The sequence below is a fragment of the Epinephelus fuscoguttatus genome, linkage group LG5, assembly GCF_011397635.1.
Source record: "Epinephelus fuscoguttatus linkage group LG5, E.fuscoguttatus.final_Chr_v1".
Taxonomy (NCBI): domain Eukaryota; kingdom Metazoa; phylum Chordata; class Actinopteri; order Perciformes; family Serranidae; genus Epinephelus; species Epinephelus fuscoguttatus.
The window spans coordinates 16,082,793-16,109,781 of NC_064756.1; the positions used below are offsets into that span (position 1 = coordinate 16,082,793).

At 41.5% G+C, this 26,989-nt stretch overlaps 2 protein-coding genes across 3 annotated transcripts in view; both read left to right on the plus strand.

Annotated features, from left to right (window-relative positions):
• Positions 1–26,989, plus strand: part of rasa2 (RAS p21 protein activator 2) — a 346,877-nt gene that overhangs the window by 290,658 nt on the left and 29,230 nt on the right. The window lies entirely within an intron of this gene.
• hip1 (huntingtin interacting protein 1) overlaps positions 1–26,989 on the plus strand; it is a 73,415-nt gene that overhangs the window by 35,026 nt on the left and 11,400 nt on the right. For both annotated transcript variants that reach the window (XM_049575933.1, XM_049575934.1), the window contains 18 exons: positions 34–90; positions 3,421–3,501; positions 7,196–7,272; positions 9,682–9,743; positions 10,878–11,018; positions 13,260–13,317; positions 13,501–13,576; positions 15,198–15,341; positions 16,013–16,110; positions 16,335–16,407; positions 16,524–16,707; positions 17,545–17,633; positions 17,858–17,974; positions 18,218–18,319; positions 21,779–21,973; positions 22,146–22,293; positions 22,383–22,469; positions 25,895–26,002. In XM_049575933.1, coding sequence (XP_049431890.1) covers positions 34–90; positions 3,421–3,501; positions 7,196–7,272; positions 9,682–9,743; positions 10,878–11,018; positions 13,260–13,317; positions 13,501–13,576; positions 15,198–15,341; positions 16,013–16,110; positions 16,335–16,407; positions 16,524–16,707; positions 17,545–17,633; positions 17,858–17,974; positions 18,218–18,319; positions 21,779–21,973; positions 22,146–22,293; positions 22,383–22,469; positions 25,895–26,002 — 1,897 coding nt within the window. The remainder of the gene's footprint in view (positions 1–33; positions 91–3,420; positions 3,502–7,195; positions 7,273–9,681; positions 9,744–10,877; positions 11,019–13,259; positions 13,318–13,500; positions 13,577–15,197; positions 15,342–16,012; positions 16,111–16,334; positions 16,408–16,523; positions 16,708–17,544; positions 17,634–17,857; positions 17,975–18,217; positions 18,320–21,778; positions 21,974–22,145; positions 22,294–22,382; positions 22,470–25,894; positions 26,003–26,989) is intronic.

The following is a 26,989-nucleotide window of genomic DNA, read 5'->3' on the forward strand; positions in this document are numbered from 1 at the left end:
ACTCTATATTTCCTCTTTGTGTCGTCCCTTTAGGTGATAAAGGACTCCATGAGGAACAAGGCTGATTTAACTGATATGAGCAGGATGTGGGTAAGGACAAGGAGATTATTGTTTTAACACAAGGACGACCTTATGCCATAGTTGTTTTTATCCACTGGTGTATTTTGAATAGTAACAGATAAGGCATGGATGAACAAGTGACTGAGTTTTTATTGCATAAGTTATTCATAAAATAGTTATTCCATTCATATTAATAATAATGCTAAGGCCACCAGTGATGAAGATCTCATGATTTTCCTGCAGCATATCATCATTTATCACTGAAACAGCTCCTGCAATTTGGCGAGACTCCCTAAAATCTTGGTATTTCGAGGACAGCGCTTCATGTCCTGCTTCACACAGTGTTATGTGCCTGATGTGCGTTCTTATGAGCTCACATTGTGTATATAAGATAGCAAAACTGTAACTTAAAAAGTTGGTTATGAGCCTAATCTTTGGCTTAACCTCAAGATTAAACCTCCAGGAGACCTCTCACCTAACCTCAAACAGAGGGGATTTTAACCTCCGCCAAGGAGGTTATGTTTTTGCCGGCATTTGTCTGTTTGTCTGCAAAATAACTCGAAGAGTTCTGAACGGATTTTGATGAAATTTTCAGGTAAGGCTGATAATGAGATAAGGAACAGATGATAAAATTTTGGTGGTGATCGGTTGAAGCAAAGTGGATAAAATAAAAATGGCGGGAAGGTCTCCGATTGCTCTAGTTTTTCTTCAAATCATCAATTTAACATATGCAGATGCTCCTTGTACAGCTGGCACAGCTGCATCAGTGCCTAACCTGAAGATTTTTGAATGACTTTTACCTGACTGCTGTTAAAGTCTCAACCATCTTAAGGTCATACTTGAATATATGTTCATCTAAATAGTGCTAAAGTATAGGAGCCTTTTTACACCGGGTATTAACATGCATCTTGGGGTGACCCAGTTACAAGTGTCAGCACTAAATACAAGTGTAAAAGACCACTGATCCGATCATTCAAACCACATGGCTTGACTTTGTAGTGAAGTGTAAGTGATGTAGGCAGTAACAAAATCTGTTCAGATCACAGAAATGCATGTTAATATCATGTATGAACAAGCTCATGTTGACATTTAGACAGCATAAATGATGTCCAACAACAAGTATGCCTTCCATACTTGACCTGCATCAAACAAATCTCATATTGTATAAGTGTATTATTCAGTCTAGTTTTCCAAGCTCTACAATTAAAACTGGCCTATTCTGTCACTCAGTCCAGCTTCTCATTTTCATCAAACCAAAATCATTCTGCTTCTGCTTTCTTACAAATGTGCACGCAGGTTATTTTATAAAGTATAAACTTGAACTCAGAGTGGAGGGTGAGAAGGCTGAGATGGCCACTGAACTCGCTGGAGCATGCATTGATGTGTCCTGCAAAACCACACCCATCCAGATGAAATACCAAGATTTTAGGGAGTCCCTAAATTGGCAACGGTTAAAATGTCGTCATGAACGTCAAATCTTATTAAACCTGTCCCGGCGGGGTTTCTGACAGCAGTGGGAAAACACCTTTTCTGACATGATAGTTGAAGTGCGTCCAAAAGTGCAACATGCAGCAGCAACATTTGTTAATTTACCCTCAATAATAAAGAAAATTGTGATTAACCCTTTGAAACCTGGAGCAACAAAGCTTCTCATGTGCTGCTTTCAGACGCCTTTTGAAAGTATTTGAACCTTTGAACGCTGAGCTAATGAGGGCAGTTTCTTTCAAAAACATAGGGTAAAATGCATTGAGCAACTTGGTAAGAAATGTTCCACAAATTGTTAAAAAAAAAAAAAAAATTAATAGATTTAAAAAAATCTATTTAAAATTATGTTACAGATTAAGTATAATTTTTAAGTTTTTTTCCAGGTCATTTCATTGTTTGTTTGTTTGTACTTAACTTTCCTTTCTTTTTTCTTTTTTTTTTTTTTATAGTTTTCTTGTTTTTATTTATTTATTTTTTTTGGGGGGGGGGGGTTCTTTATTTATTTATTGCATTTTTTTGTTTTCAATTTGCTTGTTTTTTTGTTTTTACATTTTTTTTGTTTTTAACTTTCTTTTTTACTATTTGTTTTACTTTTTGTTTTGTTTTTTACTATTTTTTTGTTTTTTTAACTAACTTTTTCTTTTTTTTCTTTCTTTTTTTTTTTTTTTTTACTAATTTTTTGTTCTAAATTTTCTTTTTTTTTACTAATTGTTTCATTTATTTATTTATTTACTAATTTCTTGCTTATTTTTTTGGGTCACTTCTTCCGTTGCTCATTGCCTGCTTCCCATGTTACTGAAAGAAATCAAGCCAATACGCTGAGGGTTTAACTGGTTAAAGAAGCTTGTCTTTTGTTTGTTGGCATCATTAGAGCGCACACACCAACTGTCCTCCTTGTTACGGCCATCAGATTACAAGATTTGTTTCTAGTCAGCCGGCTGCTGTCGTAGTGACAGACATCGTGGCCTGTGATGGACGAGGCCATGTAAAAACATGCCAAGTGTAACTGTCAAGAGCTCACAACACACTCCCTGCCAGCTCCATGTTGTGCCTCACAGACAGTCGTATTACATCAGCCAGTCTGCTGGTGTCTCTGTGGGGAATCCTGCTCTCACCTGTTTTTGAGGAGCTGGAGCTAAAAATTGAACGTGGTTTATGTTTGGATGAAAAGTCTCATTGGTGACAACATTTGCATCGATCTAAGTGAGCGCAGGTCTCTTCAGGGTATCGATGCAGACACCTCTGATGTAATTCACCAGGTTTATTGTGTACAGACTGCACTCCATTAAGCCACAGAATCTGAACAGTCACTCCTCAGTTATGTCTTGGGCAACATTTGGGTAGAGAGCCTGCTCTGCTCTGTAGTCCTGGATGTTGTTTTTATTACTCAGTTTTTGCTGATGTCACTAGGCGAGGAGGATACAGGAAGTTTGGTCCCTGTGACCAGGGTGGTGCCCTCTCTTTCCTGTTGTGTCATCACCACCCGCACTCTCAGGGACAAGGAAAAAGGAAGTGAGAATCAAATTGGCCAAATAGTTGCACTTATTCAACTTTGTCCACAATCTGAGACGTTTTCACACAGAGTGAAGTGAACTGAAAGATTCTGCCGTGGTATAATTCAGCCCCGCAGCTTGAAAATGGCCGCTCTGTGGTCAGTCTTTTCATGTTTTTTGTGTGCTGCTTTCAGCCAAAGTGCCACAACAGATTTCCTCAAGAACACCAAATGATTTGCCTCCTCGGTTTTCTTTAACTGGCAAAACCTTGCACGTCCTCCAGGAGGAGAAAAGATTACTCTCTACCTTTGATCGTGTCTCTCCTCTTCCTCTTAACATCCCTCTTCCTCCCCCTCTCTCTCTCTCTCTCTGTCTCCCCCAGGGTCACCTGAGTGAAGGCTATGGGAAGCTGTGCAGCATCTACCTCAAACTGCTCATCACCAAAATGGAGTTCCACATCAAAGTGAGTCGGCCTGGCCTATAAAATCCAGCACCAGTCTCCCTCGTCACTCATTATCTTTGTCTCAGGCTCTCTTTTTAGTGCCAGCATGTCTCTGCGGGGGGTGGGGGGGTGGGGGCTGGCTTCATAGAAAATTCTGGCTTTTACACTAATGGCCTCTCTCGAATCTGTAATGTAGCTTTTTTATGAGACAGCAGAGCAGCACGGTGTCGATGCTATCACAGGAAGATGTGGTTAGCTGTTGCCCTGCTGAAGGCTAATTCCTACCCAAGGGTGAGGACGGTCATAGAGGGCAGTGTGCCAGGACGTAACATGAGAATGAACGGGCTAACGTGACACTTTGCCAGATAAAACCAATGATTGACTTTTGTGTCACCTCTCTGTGACCTGTATTTGCTTAATATTTTACTCATAAATCACAATTTAGATTGAATAAATGTGTAAAAAAAACAGCCGAGCTAGATAAAGGTCAATTAACCAACAGTCAGCTCCTGTAAACTCAGTCTCACATTAATTTTTAACTGAGCTAAGAGATGCAGAACTAAAAACAGCATCTGCCTGCACACATGTATATTTCAATAGAAATACAGTGCCGTAACTTATCTTAGCATTATTTTCTAAACTGAACGACAGCAGCTGTGTCTTTTAATCTTTGTCTGTTGTTGTCCTCACACCTGACTGCTGTTAAACTTTTATGCAGTTTTATGGAAATGTAACGTAACATTCTGTTTGATTCGGAGCCAGGGTTTTGTTTTGATTGGCTTCCACTAGTGAGACAGAATCAAAGAGTGCACTGACGGGCACAGTTCAAAGTCCAAACAATACATTTACCTGAGGGATTCAAAAACTTCAAAAAAAAAAAAAGCCAGCAGTGGCATAGGTGGAAGTGTTCAGGTCCTTTACTTACAGCTGCTCTAATCAATATAAATGTACATTTATTTTAATGATGAATCTCATGATTACTTGTTTGTCGAGGAACTCTGCAGCTCCCCTCAGCTTTACAGAGCTTTATGGCAACTTCTTAAGGTAATTGTTCTGATTTTCTGGCCCATAATTTTACTATTAAAAACCCCCCCCAAAAGAACAGAAATAGTTAACGCAGAAAGGGTAGGCCCAGTAAGCTAAGGCCTCAGCCTGCAGCTTTTCAGTCAGCAAACTTGCTTTGGTTTGTCACTGCTTCAAAATGAATAGCTTATGATTGTTGTCTATTATTTATTTATTCATTTATTTGTTTTTCTTGTGTGTATTTGGGTTATATAAGTTGTAAAATGATCGAAATAAAGTAAAATAAACTAAGGAACCAGGAAGTCCTGCTAAATATAAAGTGGTTCAGACAGCTACGGGAAAAAAAAAACAAGGTATTCCATCTTCAGATGAAATAATTTCAGAAATGTTTTCTTTGAGCAGAGGCAATCTAACAGACTTGTGTTTGTCAACCCTATCTTATACCTGGCGCAAAGCAGCACACTGTGTAACACAACTGTCATTTCAGCGCCCATGTTGTGTAAGTAACAAACACATATGTGCCAATCCGTGCACCCATTAGCATGAAGTTCTTAAGGCCCAGACACACCAAATCAACTTCAGAGAACTAGTGACGACGAAGGCCCCCTGCTGCAGCACCTGATGTCACTTTGTCTCGGCCATCAAGTTGCACATGAACACACCACAAAGGCTACAGTCAGCAGCCAACCAGTGCATATGTTCTGCGATGCGTGAGATGAAATAACTCTCCACATCAGCAGAAAGCGGTAGTCTGTAATCGTCGTTCAGAAAGGGAAACTGGAAGACCGTCTTGAGGCTAGTTAGCCAGTTAGCACATTATCAACACAATCCAGTGTTGAAAGAACAAAGCGTATTTACAGTGCGGCAGTGAGCAATAACACAAACCACCATAAAACATTTCTGCTAAAGAACACAAGGGATAAAGAAAAACAATTTTACCTTATGTAACAAGTTTGTTTTAATCTTGCTCACTGTCAGCTTTAGCACTTTGTTTACTTTCCTCACTTCCATTTCTCTTTTTGTGCACTGAACTGAGCTGCCAACCAGACTGATTTCAATCACTGATGGGCTCAACTGTCACGGTTTCTGATTCAAAATGCTGAATTGGCCCCAAAAAACAGCTGATGGGCGCCAACGAGGTACACACCGCACCGATTAGGGTTACTGATGGTCACCAACGGCCCAAAATGGAACATTGGCTGACTTTCCGCTTGGTGTGTCAGGTCCTTTAAAACGAGGTGTAGTCAGGCTAGGGTGGGAACCTCTAGGCACCTCACGATTCGATCCAGTTGCAATTCCAAGGGCAACTATTTCGATTATAAAATGATTCTTGATTCTAAAACGAGCCAGTGAGAAAATTTACACTAGATATTGAAAAACATTATTGTAATAAAGCTGGGAATACATATCCAGTGCATACAAACTGTATTACTTACTGTGGTTGAGATGACTACACTCTACCAGTCTCCTCCGGTCCATCCTCCTCATCCACAAATCTCAACGGGACTCTCCTGTCCCTCGTCGACCTCCTCCAGTATTTACAAAACTATAACTGACTATAACTATCTATGAACTATAAAAACACGAACTATTGCAAAAAAGACGAACAATGGCAAAACTACTGACTATGGTGAAAACACGACGAAAACACGTCAAAAAACACTTAAAACACGGCATAAAAAAACTCAGAAGTTCTCAAAAAACCACAAACACTATTATTTACAACACTAAATATTATTTACAGAGAAAACACCACCCAAACGTCACTACCATAATGTAATGTACCACTGGAAAGCTCCGCTTCTCAGCTTTCAGAATCCGTTGGAATTACGTCATTAGTGTGAATGGTCGAGGAGTTTTGGTAATTTGAAAAATAAATATAAAAATAAAATTAAAGTTTAGCGTTTAGAGTTTTCCACATCGATGCTCACATCGTTCAAGACAGAATCTCGATGCATCTAAAAATCAAACTCCACCCCACCCCCCCCCCCCCACCCCTAAGTCAGGCGCATTGTTGACATGTTGCTATTTTAATGAGAGCAGAAATCAGATATTTGTTGTTTATTTCACTCTCTGTTTCCTCTGTCACGTTTATAATTACAGTTTTTAGTTCTGCTTAAATGTCTCACCATATTTGCTGCAGTGACATTACTGCTCTTTCTGCGTTACACTCAGCAGGAAACCACTCGCTTCTCCAGTTTGCAGAATCTGCCATGTAAACAGCAGTGTGCCAGGTGTTGAGGCACCTGGCTTGTAAAGGGAATTGGAGATGACACTGATGAGCTGAACTCATGTTGCACCCACAACACACCTATGATTAACTAAGAGATTAATTAAACCCCTTTGCCCCTTGCGCCTTACTTTGTGCCCACATTATGCGCCATATCAAAGGCGGTTGGTCACGCCATAAATACACTTGTGCCATGCACTTTAGACCATGTGCTATAGATCTTTAATAGGGCTCAAAGTCATTCTCACAGTCTGATGTTTGGGTTCATTCTCATTGCTCTCATCTAAAATCCAACGTGCAAGCACTTCCTGCTCAGCACTCAACAGCAGACAGACTGAATGTACTGTTACATTCCTGCATGGTTATGATTACAGACATCAGATTCTGCCTGTAAACAGTCATGTGCTCGTCTCAGATGGACGTCAGGACGACTGAACCTCCTCCTGTTGTCTTCTCTTTCAGAACCCTCGTTTCCCTGGCAACCTGCAGATGTCAAACAGACAGCTTGACGAGGCAGGAGAGAACGACGTTAACAACTTGTGAGTGTGGCGTGCTGCTGCTGCTGCTGCTGCTGCTTCGCCTCTCCTTTTGTTTTTTTTTTGTGGTTATAGCCAGCCAGACCGCAGGATCCAGATATTAATGAGTTTCAGTGTTAAGTCTCAAACTGTGCTGACCAAAGTGTGAAATGAAATGTAATTGGATGAATACATTAATCATAATGCAACAGAGCCACAAGACCTTATTCATTGTAATTATTTTAGAGGTGTTGTTCTGCACAAATTCATAGAAAGTTTAAAAATTCACATGGTAAACAAAGTTTTTAATTTTAATTCATTTGATAGTAATAATTATATTCAGTTCTTTCATCAAAGCCTCTCCTTCACACCATCATAAAAGGAGAAGACGAAGGAGATTAAAGGTTTTATTTCATTGTTTTCATCAGTGGTACTGCATTTTTCAGTCTCCCTCCAAGCTGTTTAGTTCTGGCACCACTACAATAACCTTCTTTGAAGGAATACTTCGCCCACAGCATGATCACTTGTATATCACTTACTCACCCTGTGTTACCTTGAATTTGTGAAGAAGACTGTTCTTCTTGCCTCCGCTGTGAACGAGGAATCCAAAAAGGGAAAATATTCTTGATCAAGTCATGAGGAGGGGTCACGCTTGTGCAGCCAACTTGTTCAGTATAATCCAAGTCTCATTTATCCAGTCATATGCTCAGTGCTTCCTAAACACATGCGTTTTTGTTAACACCTGACACTTCTGTTTACAAGCGAAACCAATTTTATTATACAGCACCAAATCATAACCAAAGTTATCTCAGGACACTTTTCATGTACAACAACTAACTAACACCGTACCATTTAATTTAATTTACCCAAAATGCCCCCATAACAGGGGTTTTCCTTATCTGCTGTGAGTGTCCAAGAACAGAGGGATGTTGTATGCTGTAAAGCCCTCTGAGGCAAATTGTGAGTTGTGATATTGGGCTTTATAAATAAAATTAAACTGACACGAAGCTTAGTGAACACTTACTGATGATTTCGTGCCTCAGCAGCTGCAGTGGAATCAACAAGCAGAAATGAAATGTAACGAGTGTCCAGGCGTGATACTCGTCTGCAAAAGTGTTTTAAACAAATCGGTTTTAGCAAAAATATGGGTTTGGGAAGTACTGAGTTTTTGGATTTTTTCTTCATCGTAAAGGCAATGTGAGAAAAAGATAGTTTTCTTTACGACTTCAGGGTAACACAGGGTGAGCAATAGTGTTGTCCCGATACTGGAAATCAAAACTTTGATACAACACCTTGACAAATATCAATATTCACTATCATTTTCGATAAACCAGTGAGAAAATCTGACATGACATTGAGGGCATTAATTTTAAGTTTGTATTAAAAGACAATCATAGTAAGGTTATAACATGAGGACAACTACTTTTCTTCTCTTGTCTATAGCAGAGAACAGCTGTAATGAAAATGAATCAATTAATTCAAATTAAATGTTGTCGAAGTAGTGCACATGTTCAAAATCTCCTAATATTGTTGCACATTTAAAGGCAATAAAGAGAAGGTAAAAGCAAAACACCACCAAGCAATCTTAGTTCCTTTTTTTCTTATCTAATATTATATATTTTTAAATAACAAATTAGCAGAAATCGGAGGGTATAACTATTTTTACAGGCTGTAACAAAGCCTGCAAATGATCATATTCACTGGACAAGTATGACGAGTGATGAGAAGACAGCATTGTGAGTGATTGAGATGGAGGTGGGGCTACATGAGCACTGCAGCGGTGTGCGTGTGTGTGTCACCTCGCTGTCAAAGAGGAGACAGAGCAGGAAAGCGCAGCTGGTTATGATGGTATCAAGTAATTTATATACAGATTACCTTTTTTTGGCTTGTCACCCTTTAAAACAAGCTGATGCCACCAGCGTCCGCACATCAGAGGTCATGGTTGATGAGATGAGAGCTTCTCAGATTGTTAAATTGTTTAGATTTCAGAGGCCTGTTGAGGTGAAAGTATCTAACGTTTGACAAAGGAAAAGAAAAATCACAGGAAAGGTGGAAAAATTAATAATTTTAGTAGATTTATATCCAGGTTTGGACCCACTGTGCGATACAGTTACAGTTGTGAATCATTTTGGAATTTTACTCCAGCTCTGACCATGACTCAGCCGATCAGCACGCAGGAAGGAAATGATCCGGTATTTGAAAGGAATTTGAGAAAAACAGGAAAACGTTCACCTGCAAGAACTGAAGAATTTTTTGGTGCTCTTTACCGAGCAGGATCATTTTATCTGAAGCATCAGTGGCGTTTGCGTGAGATACAAGAATGTGAAAGCTCTCTTTTACACTCCTTGATCCAGATTTACCCCCATGCCACTATGTTGTGTTTGTGTGTTTGCTGAAGTCATGTTTAAACGGTCATCTCTCCTTCTGTTTCAGCTTCCAGTTGACAGTAGAGATGTTTGACTACCTGGAGTGCGAGCTCAACCTCTTCCTGGGTGGTAAGTTATTCTGGTCTGCCTCTGCACTACCAGCTGTGCTTATCTGAGCCAGAGCATGAAGTAATACACACAAACACACACACACAGCGATGACACAGGAAGACGCAGTCTGACTGATAGCTGTACTGTACGTAATGGTGCACAGAAATAGACGCTGTGACGGCTATTAGTGGTTACATACTGGACTGCAGCCCTACTGTTGTCTGGGTGAGTCATCCCGGGTTAATGTCTGTTAAAGTATAGACAGGGCTAAAAATAGATGTCTGGGATGTGACCAGCAGCTCAGAGGAGATGCTGGAAAAGCTGCCGACCCCATTCATAAACGACCGACCGGAAATAGCATTCTGGTTTCTACGTATGATGCCCTTCATCCTGCGTACCTTAATGATGATATTATCGTCTCCACTTCCTCCCCTCTCTCTGGAGAAAGAGCATTCAGCACAAACTTTTCCCCTCATGACTCGAGAGTTTGACACTGTGATGCATGAAACATACGCCAACACACAGTAGAGACTGTGTCACCTCACACCCAAGTCTCAGAACCCTTGTCAGCGTCCTCCTCTAGGCTGGTGTATTTTAAAAACATCACGTCATCAAGGGGTAAAGAGGCCAGGCCTGAGGTGTGTGTGTGTGTGTGTGTGTGTGTGTGTGTGTGTGTGTGTGTGTGTGTGTGTGTTTTCTAGCTGTGCAGGAAACCACACCTCTGCAGTGTGCAGTGCACAGAGGCTCTCCAGGCTTTGGGGGTGGTGTGAGCAGGGCGGCAGGGAAATGAAAGAGGGGCGTAATGATGGAGGCAGAGAGGGAGTCAGACAATCATGTTAGTGTTCAGGTTGCTGCTTCAATTTAAACCTCTTTCCTGCCCTTTTTTTTTCAATAAACAAGTGAGCTGTGTGTTGCTTTGAAGCGTTTTATTTAGTTAATTTTAGTGGCCTAGAGCACAGCACCATCACTTGATTGGTTCATGAAAAATTCATGATTTACGAGCCCCACGCACGACTGTCTCTGTGTTTACATTAACATTCACTGACGTGTGCATGTGTGGTGTGTTTGTAATGATACTCTGTGTGGCTGCAAATTGATCCTGTGAATTCATTTATTGATCGGTATGTGTTTTTCTCTCTCTCCTCTCCCCAGTGTTTAGCTCTCTAGACATGTCACGTTCGGTGTCGGTGACGGCGGCGGGCCAGTGTCGCCTGGCCCCCCTTATCCAAGTCATCCTGGACAGCAGCCACCTGTATGACTATACCGTCAAGCTGCTGTTCAAGCTGCACTCCTGTGAGTGACGCACACCTCTGTTGGTCAAAGTGCACAACTACAGGCTTAGTGGAAACAGGACACAGCAAAGGTTCAAGATAATGAATATGTCTGTGGTCACTGGAAAACTTTTAGGGCTGCCCCCCGACTAAGAATTTTCCTAGTTGACCGATAGTCGCCATTAAGGGCCATTAGTCGACTAGTCGCCCGCATGTTCGTGATATTAATGTAATTATTAAATAATATATTTTGGGCGGGGCAACACAATGGTTTGAGTTGAAGGTGTGAGAAAGAATAGTATCAGTAACATTGTTAACACTGTGCTACATTACAGAGAAATACAAAACCGTACTAATGAACCTTCATTAATATAGGCCTATATTTTATCTACAAGTGCACGTCACACACTGAGCGAGCCGCCTGTTAATGACACTGTGGGCAAAGCAGTAATGATTGTGCTAAGTGGCTAATGGGCTGTAGCTACTTCCATGTTTCAGATGATACGTCATGTTTGTAGTCGACCAATGAAGATGAGTTTACATATCACCTTGGGTTCGTCCTTCATCTTCTCAAAATGATCCCACACTTTGGATTTCCTGCCCGACATGTTATTAACTAGCCTGTGGAATAACCGCAGCTACCAGCCCTGGAAATTAACCTGACTCCTGTCTGACTGCTGAGCGTGGCCACTTCCTGTGTCTGTCCTTTCAAATTAAATTCCCACATGGTCCAGTCATGTAGGTCTTGATTTGTTTTGACAAGGCGCAGCTCCTAATAGAGTTTCATATTTTTTGTTTTTCTGCGACTAAGCAACCAATGAAATCTTGCTGACTAATGACCTTTCTGGTCTGGCTAATGTTTGGTTGACTATCAGGGGCAGCCCTACATATTATGATAATTCACAGAGAGCATAGGGCAGTTAGACATTGTTATGAACTTTATTTCGAGGCTTGAAATTAGTGGTCATCAGTTGAGTTGTCACACTAAAATTAAACTGATGATGAATGAAATGAATTGTCAAAATGGTACCTAAACATCCAGAAATGATTTTACTTTCCATTTTGTTAAAGGCATATTATGCAGGATAGTCATTTACTGTTCATCAACACACTCGCCAGTGAAAGTGGAAGCAAAAGGTAACCTCAGATTCACTCTTGTTTAGCATTCCCTCTTGCTATATTTGCATTTTTCAGTGTCGCATCTTTTGGATACCTGCTGCTTACAGTCTGGCACCTGGTTGCTACTTTTTTATGAAACCCTAACCTCTCGTGAGCACTGTGAGAGTACACATGCATAAACATTAAAAACACAGAAAATAAGAAGAAAATCAAGGAAAATCCTTCTGTATGAGTCTATACATTGTTTGCCAGGAAAATCCTGCATAGTGTAGCTTTAATAATCTCAATCAGTGTCCCCAAATATATAAATAAGGCGACCTGTTTCACTTTTTTGTGCACTAGTGTCATTCAAAAAATGTCACCTGATAGTAAAAAGCAGAATGTCACACTGCAGAGCTTCAAGTCCTGCTGTTTGAAATCTGCAGGCAAATGTTTAAAAAAATTGGCACTGTCAGCAGTAGAGCTGCAAATAGCAATTAATTCAATTATAAATCAATCTGCCGATGTACTTAAATCACTTTGTCTGTGAAGGTAAAAGAAAAAGAAGAGAGAAACACCAATCACTGCTTCCCAAAACCCCCCCGTGTCACCTTTGGCAAGCCAGGATGCTAAAAATATGCCAAGGAAAATATAAAATTTGCATAAGCTTTATTTCACTGTTGTTATATTTTATTTTAGTTGAATCTGGTGTCATATTTAAGCAGTATTGGATTCAGCCCTTGAGTTTCCACCATCACCTTTAGCTCTTTAACGTCCTGCAATACGGAAATAAAGTGTCTGAATACTAAGCATGCGTGACACTTTCCTTCAAAGGTACAAAGATGACACACCGTCCTCTGATTTAAAGAATTTTTCTGACCCTTTGGCTCCTGAAACCTTCCAAAGCTATGCTGGATAAACTTAAAAATGCATCAAATTCTCTTTCAACAAGCCTTTTCTCTGTTTCTGAAAAGAAGATGTTTTGGAGATTTGAAGTCTTTCACCTCTCGGCTTTGATACATTCATGCACAAAATCCCATTCTCCATGTGTGCACTCAGTCTTTATATATTTATGTGTGTGTGTGTGTGCGTGTGTTTATGCAGAATACCTGAAGAGTTTTTGGTGCCTGGGCGCTGACGTGTTTGTGTTTGTGTGTGCTTGCAGGCCTTCCAGCAGACACTCTCCAGGGCCACAGAGATCGCTTCCAGGAACAGTTTAAGAAGTATGAACTCCACTTGCCCTCGCACAAACCCAGCCGGTCACGCTTTCACTCTGCTCCCTGACTGAGTGTGACCCCGACCACTGAGCTCTAAGTGCCGTGTTGAATGAATTTACAGTGACTCTCTCTCTCTGATTTCCTGTCTGCTCCTCTGTCTGTCCTCATCTCTCTCTCCCTCTCTTTCAGGTTGAAGAGTCTGTTCTATCGCTCCAGTAACTTGCAGTATTTTAAGAGGCTGATTCAGATCCCACAGTTGCCTGAGGTGAGGACCGCCTCTCACTGAGTTGGACATTTTTTGCACATTTGAGCCACACCTAGACCTCAAGTTCACCTGGATATTTCAAGTCTCTGTTCACCAGTAGTTAATTAACTCCCCATTAAAAAGATCTGCCTTTTGATTTATCTTTATACACAAGTTGTTACAGCATATTCATGATGATATCTTATTTATGCTACAGCATATATGCACTGCTACATATGATATAAATGGAAATGAGAAGCATGTAGGTTGCTCTCACAACGTGTACTTTCAGGTTTCACTCTGTCCAAAATTTGCTTCATGCCCATTACTGACATGAAATGACAAAGACATGCCCTGCACATTATCTTAGCTGCACTCCTTCACTCTATCAGTATATTTCAAGCAAGATATAGATTTAGACAACACCATTTATATTGATATAGGTTACATAACATATACCAGTGTGCGTTTCTCCTCTCTCACACTCTCCCCACAGCTCCGCCCCACTCACTCACTCACTCACTCACAGTTTCTCCAGCAACACTCAGAGAGACACAGAGCTGCTCCTCTGTTTAATCTGTCTGATAATGAGTCTACAGTGTGACATCGGTCTATATGTTGCACACGCTATGCTAAATCAGTCTGTGAGATGAATGAACTTACCTCAGCGCACGTGCAATCCAGGCTGCACTGCTACTTTGTGTGTGAGGTGGATCATAGTGCATTGCTGTTCTTCTTGGTAGTTGTAGTCTATTGTGTGACATGGAGACAGCGCCTGGATGCAGGCGACAGATCTGTTTAAAAAAATGCAGCGACAACACAGAAGTTTCATATATGAGACGTATATAACGAGGACAAAATGCTCTGTGCATAAATGAGATTAATAGCCTAGATAAATAAAAAGATTGAAATCATCTTCCAGTACTAGATTCATTTGAGAGGTCATGGAAAACAACTTTTTAACTCCCCCAAAAAGATATATAATTGTTCCAAAACTACAGTGGATTTAGACCTCCTCGATACTTTTATAGTCATCTTATAGTTTTGTGTCCTGTGCTGCAAACCTTTAAACCTCTGTAGCTCCAGTGCTGTCTGCAAAAACATTAACGTACAGCCCTGCTATTCATTTCATATTATTTTTCATCCACATGTTGGGCAGCTGTATATCTTCAAACAGGAATAAAATCTGTCTTTGCATTTATTTTGATCACTGTCTGTTATATAAAACTTATTGTGACATCTCAAATGTAACTTTGACTCGCAACTGAAAACATGTAGCTCATTTTGTAGAAGATACGGAGATAAGTATCATATATTGCCAGTCAGCCTGTAAATACCAAGTTATGAATTTCTGTCTATGTTGCCCAGCCCTAGTTATGACACTAAAACTCTGACACAAGTCAAACAACTAACTCACTTTCATGGAGGTTCAGGTGAATTCATTTGAAGGAATCTGTGTTGAATGTAGGCACCAGGTACCGGTCTTATGTAGCACTCAGTGGGAAAAATATTGACTATTTTTAGAAATTCAGGGGGTAAACACATTTTGGGATACATCTACCTGCATCATGCATTCTGCAAAAGCCTTTTAGAAGCTAACAAAAAACAACATAGTGAATAAAACTGTGCTTTTTTATTGCAGAACCCTCCAAACTTCCTGCGTGCTTCAGCTCTGTCGGAGCACATCAGCCCCGTGGTCGTGATCCCTGCCGAGTCGTCGTCCCCTGAGTCGGAGCACGTGGTGGAGACAGACGACCTGGTGGACACAGACGTCCCCGTGCTGCCAGTAAGTAAACAAGACAAGTATCCCTGAATGGTATCTTCTTAAATGCATCTGTCTGATTTGTAGACGTGACACATGTGGTGCTGATGTAATCAGCAATCAAATATTTAAAAAGTACGCTGTTTGTGTTGGGGTCGTTGGGAGGGAACAGATGCAACGTGGTAAACTGAGGGAGCTAAAGCAGAGAAATAACCTGCCAGCAGTGCAGGCATGGATACACTCCTCTGTGAAACCACATGTTTTTCAGATTCTTGGTGAGACTACTCTAAACATCTGGTTTGTGTTCATGCTGGCATGTCGTGGTGATAATTATATTGACTCTCACAGAGCTGGCTGTCGACAAAAATATTTGTTTAAACATGGTAAATAATGAGGTAATGGTGGCATTTTAGAAGCACAGTCCAGTTGCAAAACTGGTAACGTTTAACGTAACAAAAAAATGGTAACGTTTGATGGAGAATTAAATTGGAAGACACAAAACTATAGAAATTGATTTTATGTACAAACTCCAATAGGTAAAGAGTTTGTTTCATGATAACTGTATTTAGGAAAGAAAAAGAAACTCAAAATAAAAAACCCAGGTTAAAGTGCCAATGTGAGTTTTATAAAATTTTGATATTTTAAGAGGTTTTATGAGTTTTATCTTTTAAAAGCTGCTTGTTTTAAACACACAGGCTGCTCTGGAGACCAAGTTTGACGACCTGTTCGGCACCTCGGCTGCTATAGACCCCTTCAACTTCAACAGTCAGAACGGCATGAGGAAGGACGACAAGTAAGGCCTTAAAAATGTCACATTACATTTATGTGTGTGTGATTATAACTGTCAGAATCACACACGTCACATTTACATAAACAAACTTAATCATTGCGTTTTGTGACTCAACTGATCACAAATTTCCCACCACAAATATGGATCTTTGGTTTGACTGAGTAAAATATTACGTATAGTAAAATGCATGCAAACTGACTGATTGATATTTTGTCTGTACCTGTCAGAGACCGTCTGATTGAACAGCTGACAAGGGAGATCCAGGCCCTCAAAGACGAGCTGGAGTCTTTCAGACTGGAGGTAAAGAGGAGAGGAACTACTTGTCATGTCATGTCTCACACACAAAAAATCTATCTATAAAGGACTCCCAGAAACAAGTGTGAAATTTATTTTCATCTTTCTCTGTACCTCTCCAGAGTGGTCGCTTGTGTCAGGCGCTGAGGGGGCGTGTCAATGAGCTGGAGGCGGAGCTTGCAGAGCAGAGCCACCTGAGGCTGCAGGCCGTAGGGGAGAGCGAGTTCCTGAGAGCAGAGCTTGATGACCTGCGGAGGGTCCGAGAGGACACGGAGAAGGAGCAGCGGAGCCTGACGGAGATCGAGAGTAAGACCTCTTTGGTCATGATATCACGTTATTATCGGTTTAGAGATGATTTATGATTCAGAGAGATTTCAGAATAGTTTAGAATCATTTAAGCTTTCTCACCTTTATTCTGGTTAGTCCAACAAATCCCACCGATGTTGCAATTACTTTAAGTGACGCTACAACAAACGTTACAGACTGTGAGTGCCCCAGCTTGTGCAACTCTCGCTATCACAGCCAAACATGGCCCTAAAATATGTTTCTCAAAACACTGTAGGCAAGAAATAGGCAATACAGTAACCTACTCTTGATATATATTTGATCCTCACTGCCTGGTTTTACTGTTTGATCCAATTTTGGTCCAAGTTGGAGAAAGAGAAGGGTGTCTGCACTGGCGGCATGGGTGGCGGGCAATACAAAAATGCAGAAGTACAGCCTGTAGTTCAAGCAACAGCACATGAGCCAGGGAAACTCAGACAGATGACATAAATTACGGCATCTGGCAGAGTCTCGCAGGGGTGTAAGGAGGGATATCTAGGCACTAGTAAGATGGAGGGACGTTTACCACATTTTATTAACACCCACTACCCACATTGTTTTGATATAAAGCTGGTTGAAAATCAGTGAAGTACCCTTTTGAATGCTGTGGCTATGAGAGGAATTCCCTCACATGCTGATCAAAATAAGACCAGGAAAAAAACAAAGTCGGGGATTAGTTTACAGTTGGACCTTTGATTTCTAACAGTAAGTCAAAGCGAAAGCAAGGTGGAAAGTCAAAGACAGATAGTAGAAGATAACTGTGTATGTTTCTCTCTCTTTCTCTCTCTCTCTCTCTCTCTCGTGTGTGTTTCTAAACAGAAAAAGCTCAGGCCAACGAGCAGCGCTACACCAAACTGAAGGAGAAGTACTCAGAGCTGGTTCAGAGTCATGCGGACCTGCTGAGGAAGGTGAGAGAGACGAGTCTTAACTTCTTCAGGTTCAGTCAAATCCTCCTCTGTGCCCTTGTCTTCTTCTAAAAAAAAAAACTTCAAAGTTAAATTAAGTCCTGTCCTCCTGCTGTCCTCTTTATATCCCCCAAGCTGAAGATCCAGCCTGGCCTGATTATTTTGGTGTGTTTCTCTGTGTGTCTGCACCTGTGTCCCATGTCCGTTGTGTGTATGTGTGTGTGTAGAACGCAGAGGTGACCCGGCAGATGACGGTGGCTCGGGCAGCACAGGACGAAGTGGAGGCAGTGAGGAGAGAGATGCAGGAGAAGGTGAAGGCTGCTCAGGAGGTTGCAGACAGACAGGTGAGTACCAGATGGATTTAAAAACACACACTAAGTTTAGCTCAGTGTTTGGATTAAATTTTGGGGTCCACAGTGAAATCAATTGGCTACAAAATTACCCAAAACAAAAGAAAGTGCTGAGAAATTGTATTTTTGGTTTGTTTTTTTCGACCTGAACAGAGCTCAAACTTCTGTAGAAACTTTCAATTAAAAGTTTTACTGTTGTAGATGTTCTAAAGTGAGATTTTGTCTTCTCTTTCTCAGGAGCGCGAACAGCTGGAGCAGCTTCAGGAGCTCCAGAGAGAGCTGATGTCCAGCAGGACGGAGCTGGACTCCCTGAAGACCACCATGGCCTCGTCACAACAGGTCACCCCTCCCCTCAGCATGTGACTCTCATGATTAGATTGAATCTTCTAACTAGATCTCCAAAGTTGCTTTCAGAAGTTACTCAACTCATTTATAATGGTCCCAATTTAAAAAGATAATAGCAGCTGATACAAGTAAGCGTGGAATGATTAATGAGATGAAATTTTTCACCCTGACTAACAGACCTGGCGGGTCCTAATGGAGCACAGTCTGGAGGAAATCTAAAAATGGGCTGCTGGCGTCACACGCTCTTACTCTAGTCATCAATTATTGGATGATCTCACTTGCCTTTCACTTGTGTAGTTCTGGTAACATCTTTGGTTCCTGTGTGTGTGAAATGTTGACATAATGAATCAGCTGACTTGTTTTCAGAAAGCTGACCATCTTAAACAGGAATGGTTCGGCCCAGGTTGTTGTATATACCGTCCTGTATCCTGGATCCGGCTGTTCTCATTGGCTACATCCACACTAATGTCTTTTTGTTTTAAAACACACAACTGTTGTTCAGTCCCTGCTGGATTTTACAGGCTGTTTTGGGGATTGTTGCAGCCTTTAAAAGCTGCTTGCTGTCATTCATTGCAGTGCTGAAGGACTGTCTCTGTAAGTCGCTTTCCTCCTGCTTTCTCTTCGGTTAGCACGAGCTAACACAGCAGGAGCAGCTAACATCCGTCCCAGAGCCATTATACGGTCCCAACGATCTCACACTGACACCAAAATAGCCCAACTCTGTCGTTAAACCCTAAAGGTCGCGCAGAATTCACTGAGATTGGCTGAATGTGCGTTAATTGTTGCAATAACAACACTGCAACTTTCTGTAACGACCAGCGTTTACACCAGAGTTGCGTTTTAAGCCCTTTTTAAATAGGAATTGTGCAAATTTGCAGGAAAGCCCAGTCAGTCTTCGTTCAGCATTGGCAGTATAAAAACAAAATCTGGGATTGCAGCAAAATGCCGCCTACCTGCTTTTGTTCATACAGAATGTGCCTTTTTCGGGGCAATGGGGGGTGTGAGCAAGTAACAAAGCGTGTAGCTCAGCGTGTGACGTGAACAGTGACGTGGGAGGGAAGCTACGGCTGGTCAGTTCTTCAGCTTGTTCTTTACCGTTCCCGTCATCTGACGGTTAACAGCATCTTCATTTGTGAGGGCAAAGAGGGCGCACAATTCCTTGTCTCCCCAGTTGCTCATCTTTACAGTGTCTGTCAGGTTTGCGTTTCCCTCTTGCTACTAGCTGCTCATTCCTGCTATCAGCTGTTGCCTGTTTATCCACTGCCAGTGGCTCGCACGTGCCACGTCAACAACAGTTCCTCCCACAAGTCATCAACAGCCCCTCCTGTTTAAACTAAAAGGGTTCTGCCAATATGTCTACCCTACGAGGCGGAAAATTGGGCACCTCAGATCAACTCGCCAATCCAACTCTGTGTGTCTAAATGCTCGCAGCCTGCCAGCAAAACGGCCCAATGTTCGCCGAAAGTCTGGCAGTGTAAAAGGGGCTTTAGTTTAGATGAGTGGAAATGGAGACTTTTGAAAGGTGTTATCTGTCATGATGTGTCAAGCTAAAACATTGTAGCTAGGTCTACATCCCTTTTGTGATTTCATCCTTCTTGTGTCAGCACTCTCTTCCCATCACCATGACTCCCTCAGGTGTTGAATAAAGCTCCCGGTACCATGTTAATATGTTGGCATATTTGCTTTGTAGCGACTCACAGTCTGTTCTGTTTATACTCATGTAACTTTCAGTAACTGTTCCACCTCGTCACAGGTCCAAGCAAAGAAATCTCTAGTCTCACTTTTCGCCATCACCATTGTGTTTTCTGAAACTTAGCAACCAGAGTAGACAATCCTCCTGTTTACACTGGCATGTCAGTATAAATGAATGGTCATGCAATAAGCGTTTTCAGACATGTTAGAATAGATGGAGATTAATTCTGAAACTCTTGTGTGTACACATGTCGTTTTCATTTTAAAACAGCACTTTAAAACAACAACATATTAGTGTGGATATGGCTTAAATCATGACAACAAGTGATGACAGCAGATCCTGGATCCTGACTGCATTGGTGGAATTTGAAACTCTCTTGAGCCTCAGTGAATGAGTGCTTGCTCCACAGTGAAATGCTCCACCATAATCAATAACATTTTCACATTTTTTTCACCTTTTGTTGCTTTTGCACTTTGTGTCTTTCATCTGTAAGACGTCTGTCACTTCCTCCATTTCAGGTTTTTTGTTATTTGTTATGTCATCTCCGCTCTTAGTCACCGACTGTCCTTCCCAAAGCAGAATCTCAAACACATTTATTTTCTGACAGAATTGATATGCTAATGTATTTCTTTGACGTCGGTGAATCTGTGCTCAGTGCGGGGAAACACAGCAGTTTCTTCCTGTTGATCCTCTGTTGGTCTGTGTTCGTCATCTCTGCACAAGTTGATGTTTGTAACAGGCATCTCTTTAGAAGAACAGACCAGAATAAAAACACAGAAGCAGTAAAACTTTGTTCAAACAGCCGCCTGTGTAAATGCAGCCGCTGGGTTTCTAGCCTCGGTATAATCATGTTAGCAAAAATTGATCTGCAGGAATATTTTGAAGGGCACAATCAGGGGAGTGTCGGTTCAATAAGCCACGGATTCGAGCTATTAACCCTCACAACCCCACTGATTGCTCGTGACTCCCTCCGTCCCCAATTTCAGATGTTTCTCTGCACACGCAGCCTCTCGGCCCTCTCTGCCTCCTACTCCTGACATCCTACTTTTGTAGCCACTACTTATCAACCCTGTCACTCTTTCTGTCCTCCTCCTCATCCTCCATCTCCCCAATCTCCATAGTTCTTTTCACACGCAGCCCACGTTTGATCGCTCTTGTCACATGCTCCAAGCTCTGACAGGCTCCTGCTGCACAGTTTACATCCATATTCTTAACTCTGCTTCTCCTTCATCTCTCAACATTTCTTGCTTTCTGTCGGACTGCTGGGACTCAGGCTGTAAGTCTCACACGTTTTCTGACCTGCAGAACATTTTCACGCACTCACCTCATTATTTAGCTTGCAGATAGTTAAAAAAAACATTTTACATTTACATTTTACAAACTTCCAGTTCACAAGATCTGATGTAACTCTTCACTCTGTTGCCATAGTTCATGATTGTTGCAATGCAGCCAAGTTGCACAACCACAGCTTCCCAGTGTTCATGTGATTGTAAAATTGACCTCAAACCTCTCTGGAGACTCTACGCCTCTCCGCAAACTTAAATGGAGGCAATATTGTTATAATCAGTGGCTGCAGATAAAAAGTTTTTTTTTTTGTTTTTTTTTTATGGTGAGATCAAAGCGCTCACATCGTACCACATCCTGACATGTCCTGACAGCTACATATTATCCTAACCATGTCTTCCTGCTGATTCATTGTGCCTCGAAATCATCGTCCATTTTTTTTATTTATCTCTCCGTGTTTTATTTCGTCCGTGCAGTCGAGTGAGGTGCTCAGCGACCAGCTGGTCGCCCTGGAGTCTGAGAAGGCGGAGCTCGTGCAGTCCTTGTCGAAGGTGGAGGCGGAGCTGACTGTCCGGGGGGAGGAGCTAGAGCGAGTCCAGAGATCGCTGGCGACTGAGAGGGAGAGCGGGGTGAAGACAGCAGAAGCCCTGCAGAATCAGCTCAATGAGAAGGTGGACAAAAGTCATTTTCTCAATTATCTTTCTGAATTAACTTTCATTATTAGCTCTAATACATTAAGCAGATGTTACAGGGAGCCACTGAACATCTTCGTTTCCACATTTGGATCTTTGGGCATTTCTAATAAGGCCTGGTGTCCGTGTATGTGTGTGAATATGTCCACAGGAGAGCAGGGAGCAGGAGTTGGAGAGCCAGCTGGTCGCAGCTCGCTGGTCCAGCCTGCAGGGAGCTGTGGAGGAAGCGGAGAAGATCATCCAGGACTCACTGGCTCAGATAGACGACCCGGCGCACATCAGCTGCACCAGCTCCGCAGGTCAGAGTTGCTGTGATTTAGAGTGTGTATGAATGTTTGTGTGCATGTTTGCATATTTATGTCTTAGCTCTTTTTTTAAATCTCTGCAGACTACCTAGCATCCAGATGTCAGGCCTCTTTGGACTGTATGGACCGACTCCAATCTGCCAGAGAGGCCTTCCTGGCTGACAGCACGGGTAAGATGATAGCTTTGTAAAGGATGCGTCATATGCAAAGCTACATAATAAAGTCATGTAATAAGATACATAATTAGGCATTTTAACTGATGTTGTGCTGCCTTTGATCATTCCTTTGTAACTCAACATTTTCTTAAATACTGCACCTTAGAAATATCATTTTAAAGGCCACACAGGTGTTTTCAGTTATTTTGGCTGATTAACTCAAGCTGAAGCTCGGGGGAAACTGTGCAGGGAACTGATGTAATATCACCAAACTCTCTGCACTAATACAGAAATGATAATGATGTAAGTGCTCTGGCAGGTGCATTATTACTAAGACATGCGAGAGAGAGGTGTCAATCAAGCACAGTCTGTACAGACGGACCTGAGAAGAGGTCTAATCAGGCAGCATAAGTGGAAACACCTGTGAGGACGTGTGGAGGCTTTAAAACATGAATCATAAAAACAGAGAAAAGGCAGAGCCAAAGCTGGCACAAGGCGATGTCTGTGCGAGCCTGTTAGGAGAATTACAAATGCAGCTGTAATTTAAATGGTAATTTCTAATTGAACAATAAGGTTGATCAAATGTAGCTCTGTTTTTTAAGCCAGTGGATGTACAAAGAAGAACTGGATGCAGCCCCATTCAGTCTTATCAAAGTTGCTCAGTGGCACATGAAGCCAAAAAGCCTGATTTCCGTGGTATAAAATTATCCAGATCTTCAGCATCCCATAAAGCAAGCGCACAAGGAACTTACAGCAGCTGAGCGGCGAACTTCTGGTTTAGTACGCCGTTAACTTTACCTTGAACGGGGATAAAAACTATTTAATCATGCTAGCAGACTGCACAAATGTTATTGGACTGAATGGATCAAATCCCAACAGTGAAAGCGGCACTGTTCTTGGAAAGTGTGCCAGGCTTTGAAGCCATTTTTACAGTGGCCATACATGGAAATACAATGTTCATGTCCATCACATGATGCTATTGGGCCCAAAACTTTTTCCCTCAGACTTCTATTGTGAAAGAGATGTCTGTAAATCACCGCTCCACTAGTCTCTATATACAGACTCTACTGTACATTCAGTGAATGTAGAGTCTGTAGGCAAACCCCGGAGATCTTGCCTCTGGAAGAAGAGTGGAAGAGACCTGGTTTCGGTTGTAGGCTGTTTGTAGTCCGCGTGATATTGACCAATCACGTTTGAGCCGGCTGCAGTTGTTGCCAGGTTAAACGGTCCGTGCAGTGAACTAATGAGGTGGAACATAATTGGCGTCGCTGCAAACTCTGAATCCATCGCAATGGTTCAGCATATTTACTTATATATAAACGGAAGTTGGAAACGGCAATTCGCCTCCTCCACCCAAATCAAACTGGAATGCCAAAAAATCGGGGGTCTGCCCCCAGAGGCTGTATCGCTATCTGCTGGAAGTCAGACGCCGAATACAGCCGATGGGTTCCGAGAATGCCACTCCACCAATCAGTCACCACCCCTTTGAAATGACTTGTTTCGACATCAGTATTTGGTTCATTCAGTTCAGTAACATTTGGAAAGTCTAGAAAAGCTGCATCATGAAATCATTTTATCCCCATTCAAGTTAGCAGAGTGCTACACCGGATGTAGCTGACTCAGCCAGCAGGAGTCTCTTGTGCGTCTGTTCCTGATGGTGAAGCAGCGCTGCTCATCTAGGCAATTTCATACAGTGGAAATACAGCTCTTTGAAAAATGTTTATAAGAAACAGGGCCCAACTTAAATGCTGTATCCAGTTCTATTTATACATCCATTGATTCAGCCTACTGTAGTAGCTATAGGTGTTTGCTAGCTACCAGCTAATATGCTATTAGCTTGCTAACGTCCCTCCTAAATGCGAAAGCGGTTGTTGTAAAGTTTATATCAGCTGTAGAGCCTTCTCTGAATTTATCCAAGTCTTGTTAAAGAATGCTACTCTGATTGTTCAGCCACATTCATATAAAAATACTGTTGTACACATGGAAGAGTAAAAACATGAAACAGGGTCAAATGAAATCTTTAAATGGGGAGGTGGAAAAATCGATACAGTATAGTGTAGTATAGTTTTTGTGTGGCAATATGATATTGTAACACGGACACCAAGTACTGTTTTTTTATTGCATAAATTATTAATGTTACAAATACAAATTAAACATGTGGTAGCCAACTAGAATAATAAAAGCAGTTGCATTTTCAGTCCATTTTATACATTTTTGCTGCAATAAAAATGACTGAGGTGAGATGAACAAACTAACTACTTTATTTTATTTGATAAAACTGTTGATTTTGACAAAGTTTTCCTTTGGGGACATAATTTGCCACTGAAAAATGGTAATAAATTGCAATATATTACAATATATTTTATTGCACTACTCAGCATATCACAACACGTTTAAAATGGCAATAATATTGTATCATGACTTATGTATCATAACAATATCGTATCATGGAGCCTCAGGTTATTCCCACCCCTATCTTTAAAGGTCCAGTGTGTAGGATTTATGGAGATATATTGGCAGATATGGAATATATTATAATAACTATGTTTTCAGTAGTTTATTATCACCTCAAAATAAGAATCGCTATCTTAGTTACCTTAAAATGAACTGTTAGTATCTACATACAGAGCAGGTCCTCTTCCATGGAGGCTGCAACATTGTTCTACAGTAGCCCGGAACCGACAAACGAAACACTCTGTAGAGAGGGCCATTCACGCTTTTGCACTTTCTCATCAGCCACTATAGTTTTACTACATGCTTGGCACACGGGAGAAGTTTCAGATGTTTGCAATCTGCAACTTCAGAAGCTGGTGCCACTAAATCCTACACACTAGAAGTTTAGCACAGTGATAAGGAAGTCAAGTCAGTTTTATTTATATAGCCCATTATTACAATTTATACCTCAAAGGGCTTTACAATCTGTACAGCATACGACACATTCTATCCTTAAACCACCAATTTGGATAAGGAAAAACTCCCCAACCAAACCGTTAACAGGGGGAAAAATCCTGAAGAGGAGCAAAGGAGGGATCCCTCCTCCACCGGAAGAGACCAACATAATATAGTTACAATATAGACAATATATATGAGAAAGTGACCCATAGAATGTGAACATGTATGAGGAAAATGGATCCATGAGGATGTCAAGACGTTTCCAGGTGTCGCCAGACAGTTAGAGCCTGAACCACACGACCTCCTTATCACAACCTATAAAAGGGACAGGCTACAGAAAAACACAAGAAGCCAAACTGAAGCACCTCATTCACACAGAGAGGAGAATGAAACAAACACCGAGAGAGAAAGAAGAGGAGAGGCTGAATCTCCATCAAAGATCCAAGTCCAACAAAAAAGACACAAAATAAAAAGTGATATAAGTGGGGACCGGTGTTGTATATATGTACATGTTGACTGAGGCATGTGTGCGTTGTTTGTTGGTGTAGGTGTTTCTGGGCTGGTACGAGTGGTGACCCAGTGTGGTCACCTGGTGGGCGACACCATTGTTCAGGGTAGTGCCACCTCCCACATGGTGCCTGTGGAGCAAGCTGATGGTAAGTGTTTGTGTATATGAGTGTGTGTGTGTGTGTGTGTGTGTGTGTGTGTGTGTGTGTGTGTGTGTGTGTGTGTGCGAGACAGAGATGAATAGATTGCAGTCTCCACTTCTCTCCTGATAATAATCTGTGGGCGAGTCAGTCAGCCCTGACATGCTCTGACACGTCTGTAAGTGGTTAATACCTCCTCATGCGATACATGTGCACAGTGAGGTTTGGCAGTTTAACGTTATTGTAGCTGGGATGTACATTAATGTTTGTGTGAAAATAATCTTTTGGCATTGGTCTATTTTTGAACGGCCTGTGATTTGAAAGTCACAGGTTGCAGCCAGAACATGATTGGATGAAAGGAAGTTGCTGACCTCATTCACGAGTGATGTGAGCAGGATTTCTCTTTCTCGGGAGATGTTAGCAGCCTGGGCAAGTCGAAACAGGCCTAAATATAATTGAGTTCTGTCCAGAACTCTTATTCCTGGAAAAAAAGAACAAAGAATTGAAACTGGGTCAAACTGAAGCAGCGTCTTAAAACCATCCTGTATTTGTCCATACTTTACCAAGACATTTGAATGCAGCATTTGAAAGCCAGTGTACATTTTGATGCAAATCATCTGGCCGTCCTGCATCTTTAAAAAAAAAAAAAAAAAAGGCCAGCAGCTGCTGTAGAGGTAGTTTTGGTTTCCCTCTTCTTCCCATCAGAGTGGCTGTTTCAGCTGTTAGTTGACACTCTGCCTGAGGGGATGTCGGTATAATTAACACTGCAGCTGCATCCACTAGTGGCACTGATACACATCACAGTTTACACACGACATAATATGGCATTTTCATAGAAAATGGAGTGTAAATGATTTTTACAGCATGGAATATATTAGCTTTGACACTTAAGAGCGTCTATAAGTTATATCTATCAGGCAACCAGGCTGTTTGGTGTTTTTTTCTGCGTATGTTTACGTATTTTAATGGCGTGCATCCTCCTTGTCCTTGTCTCCA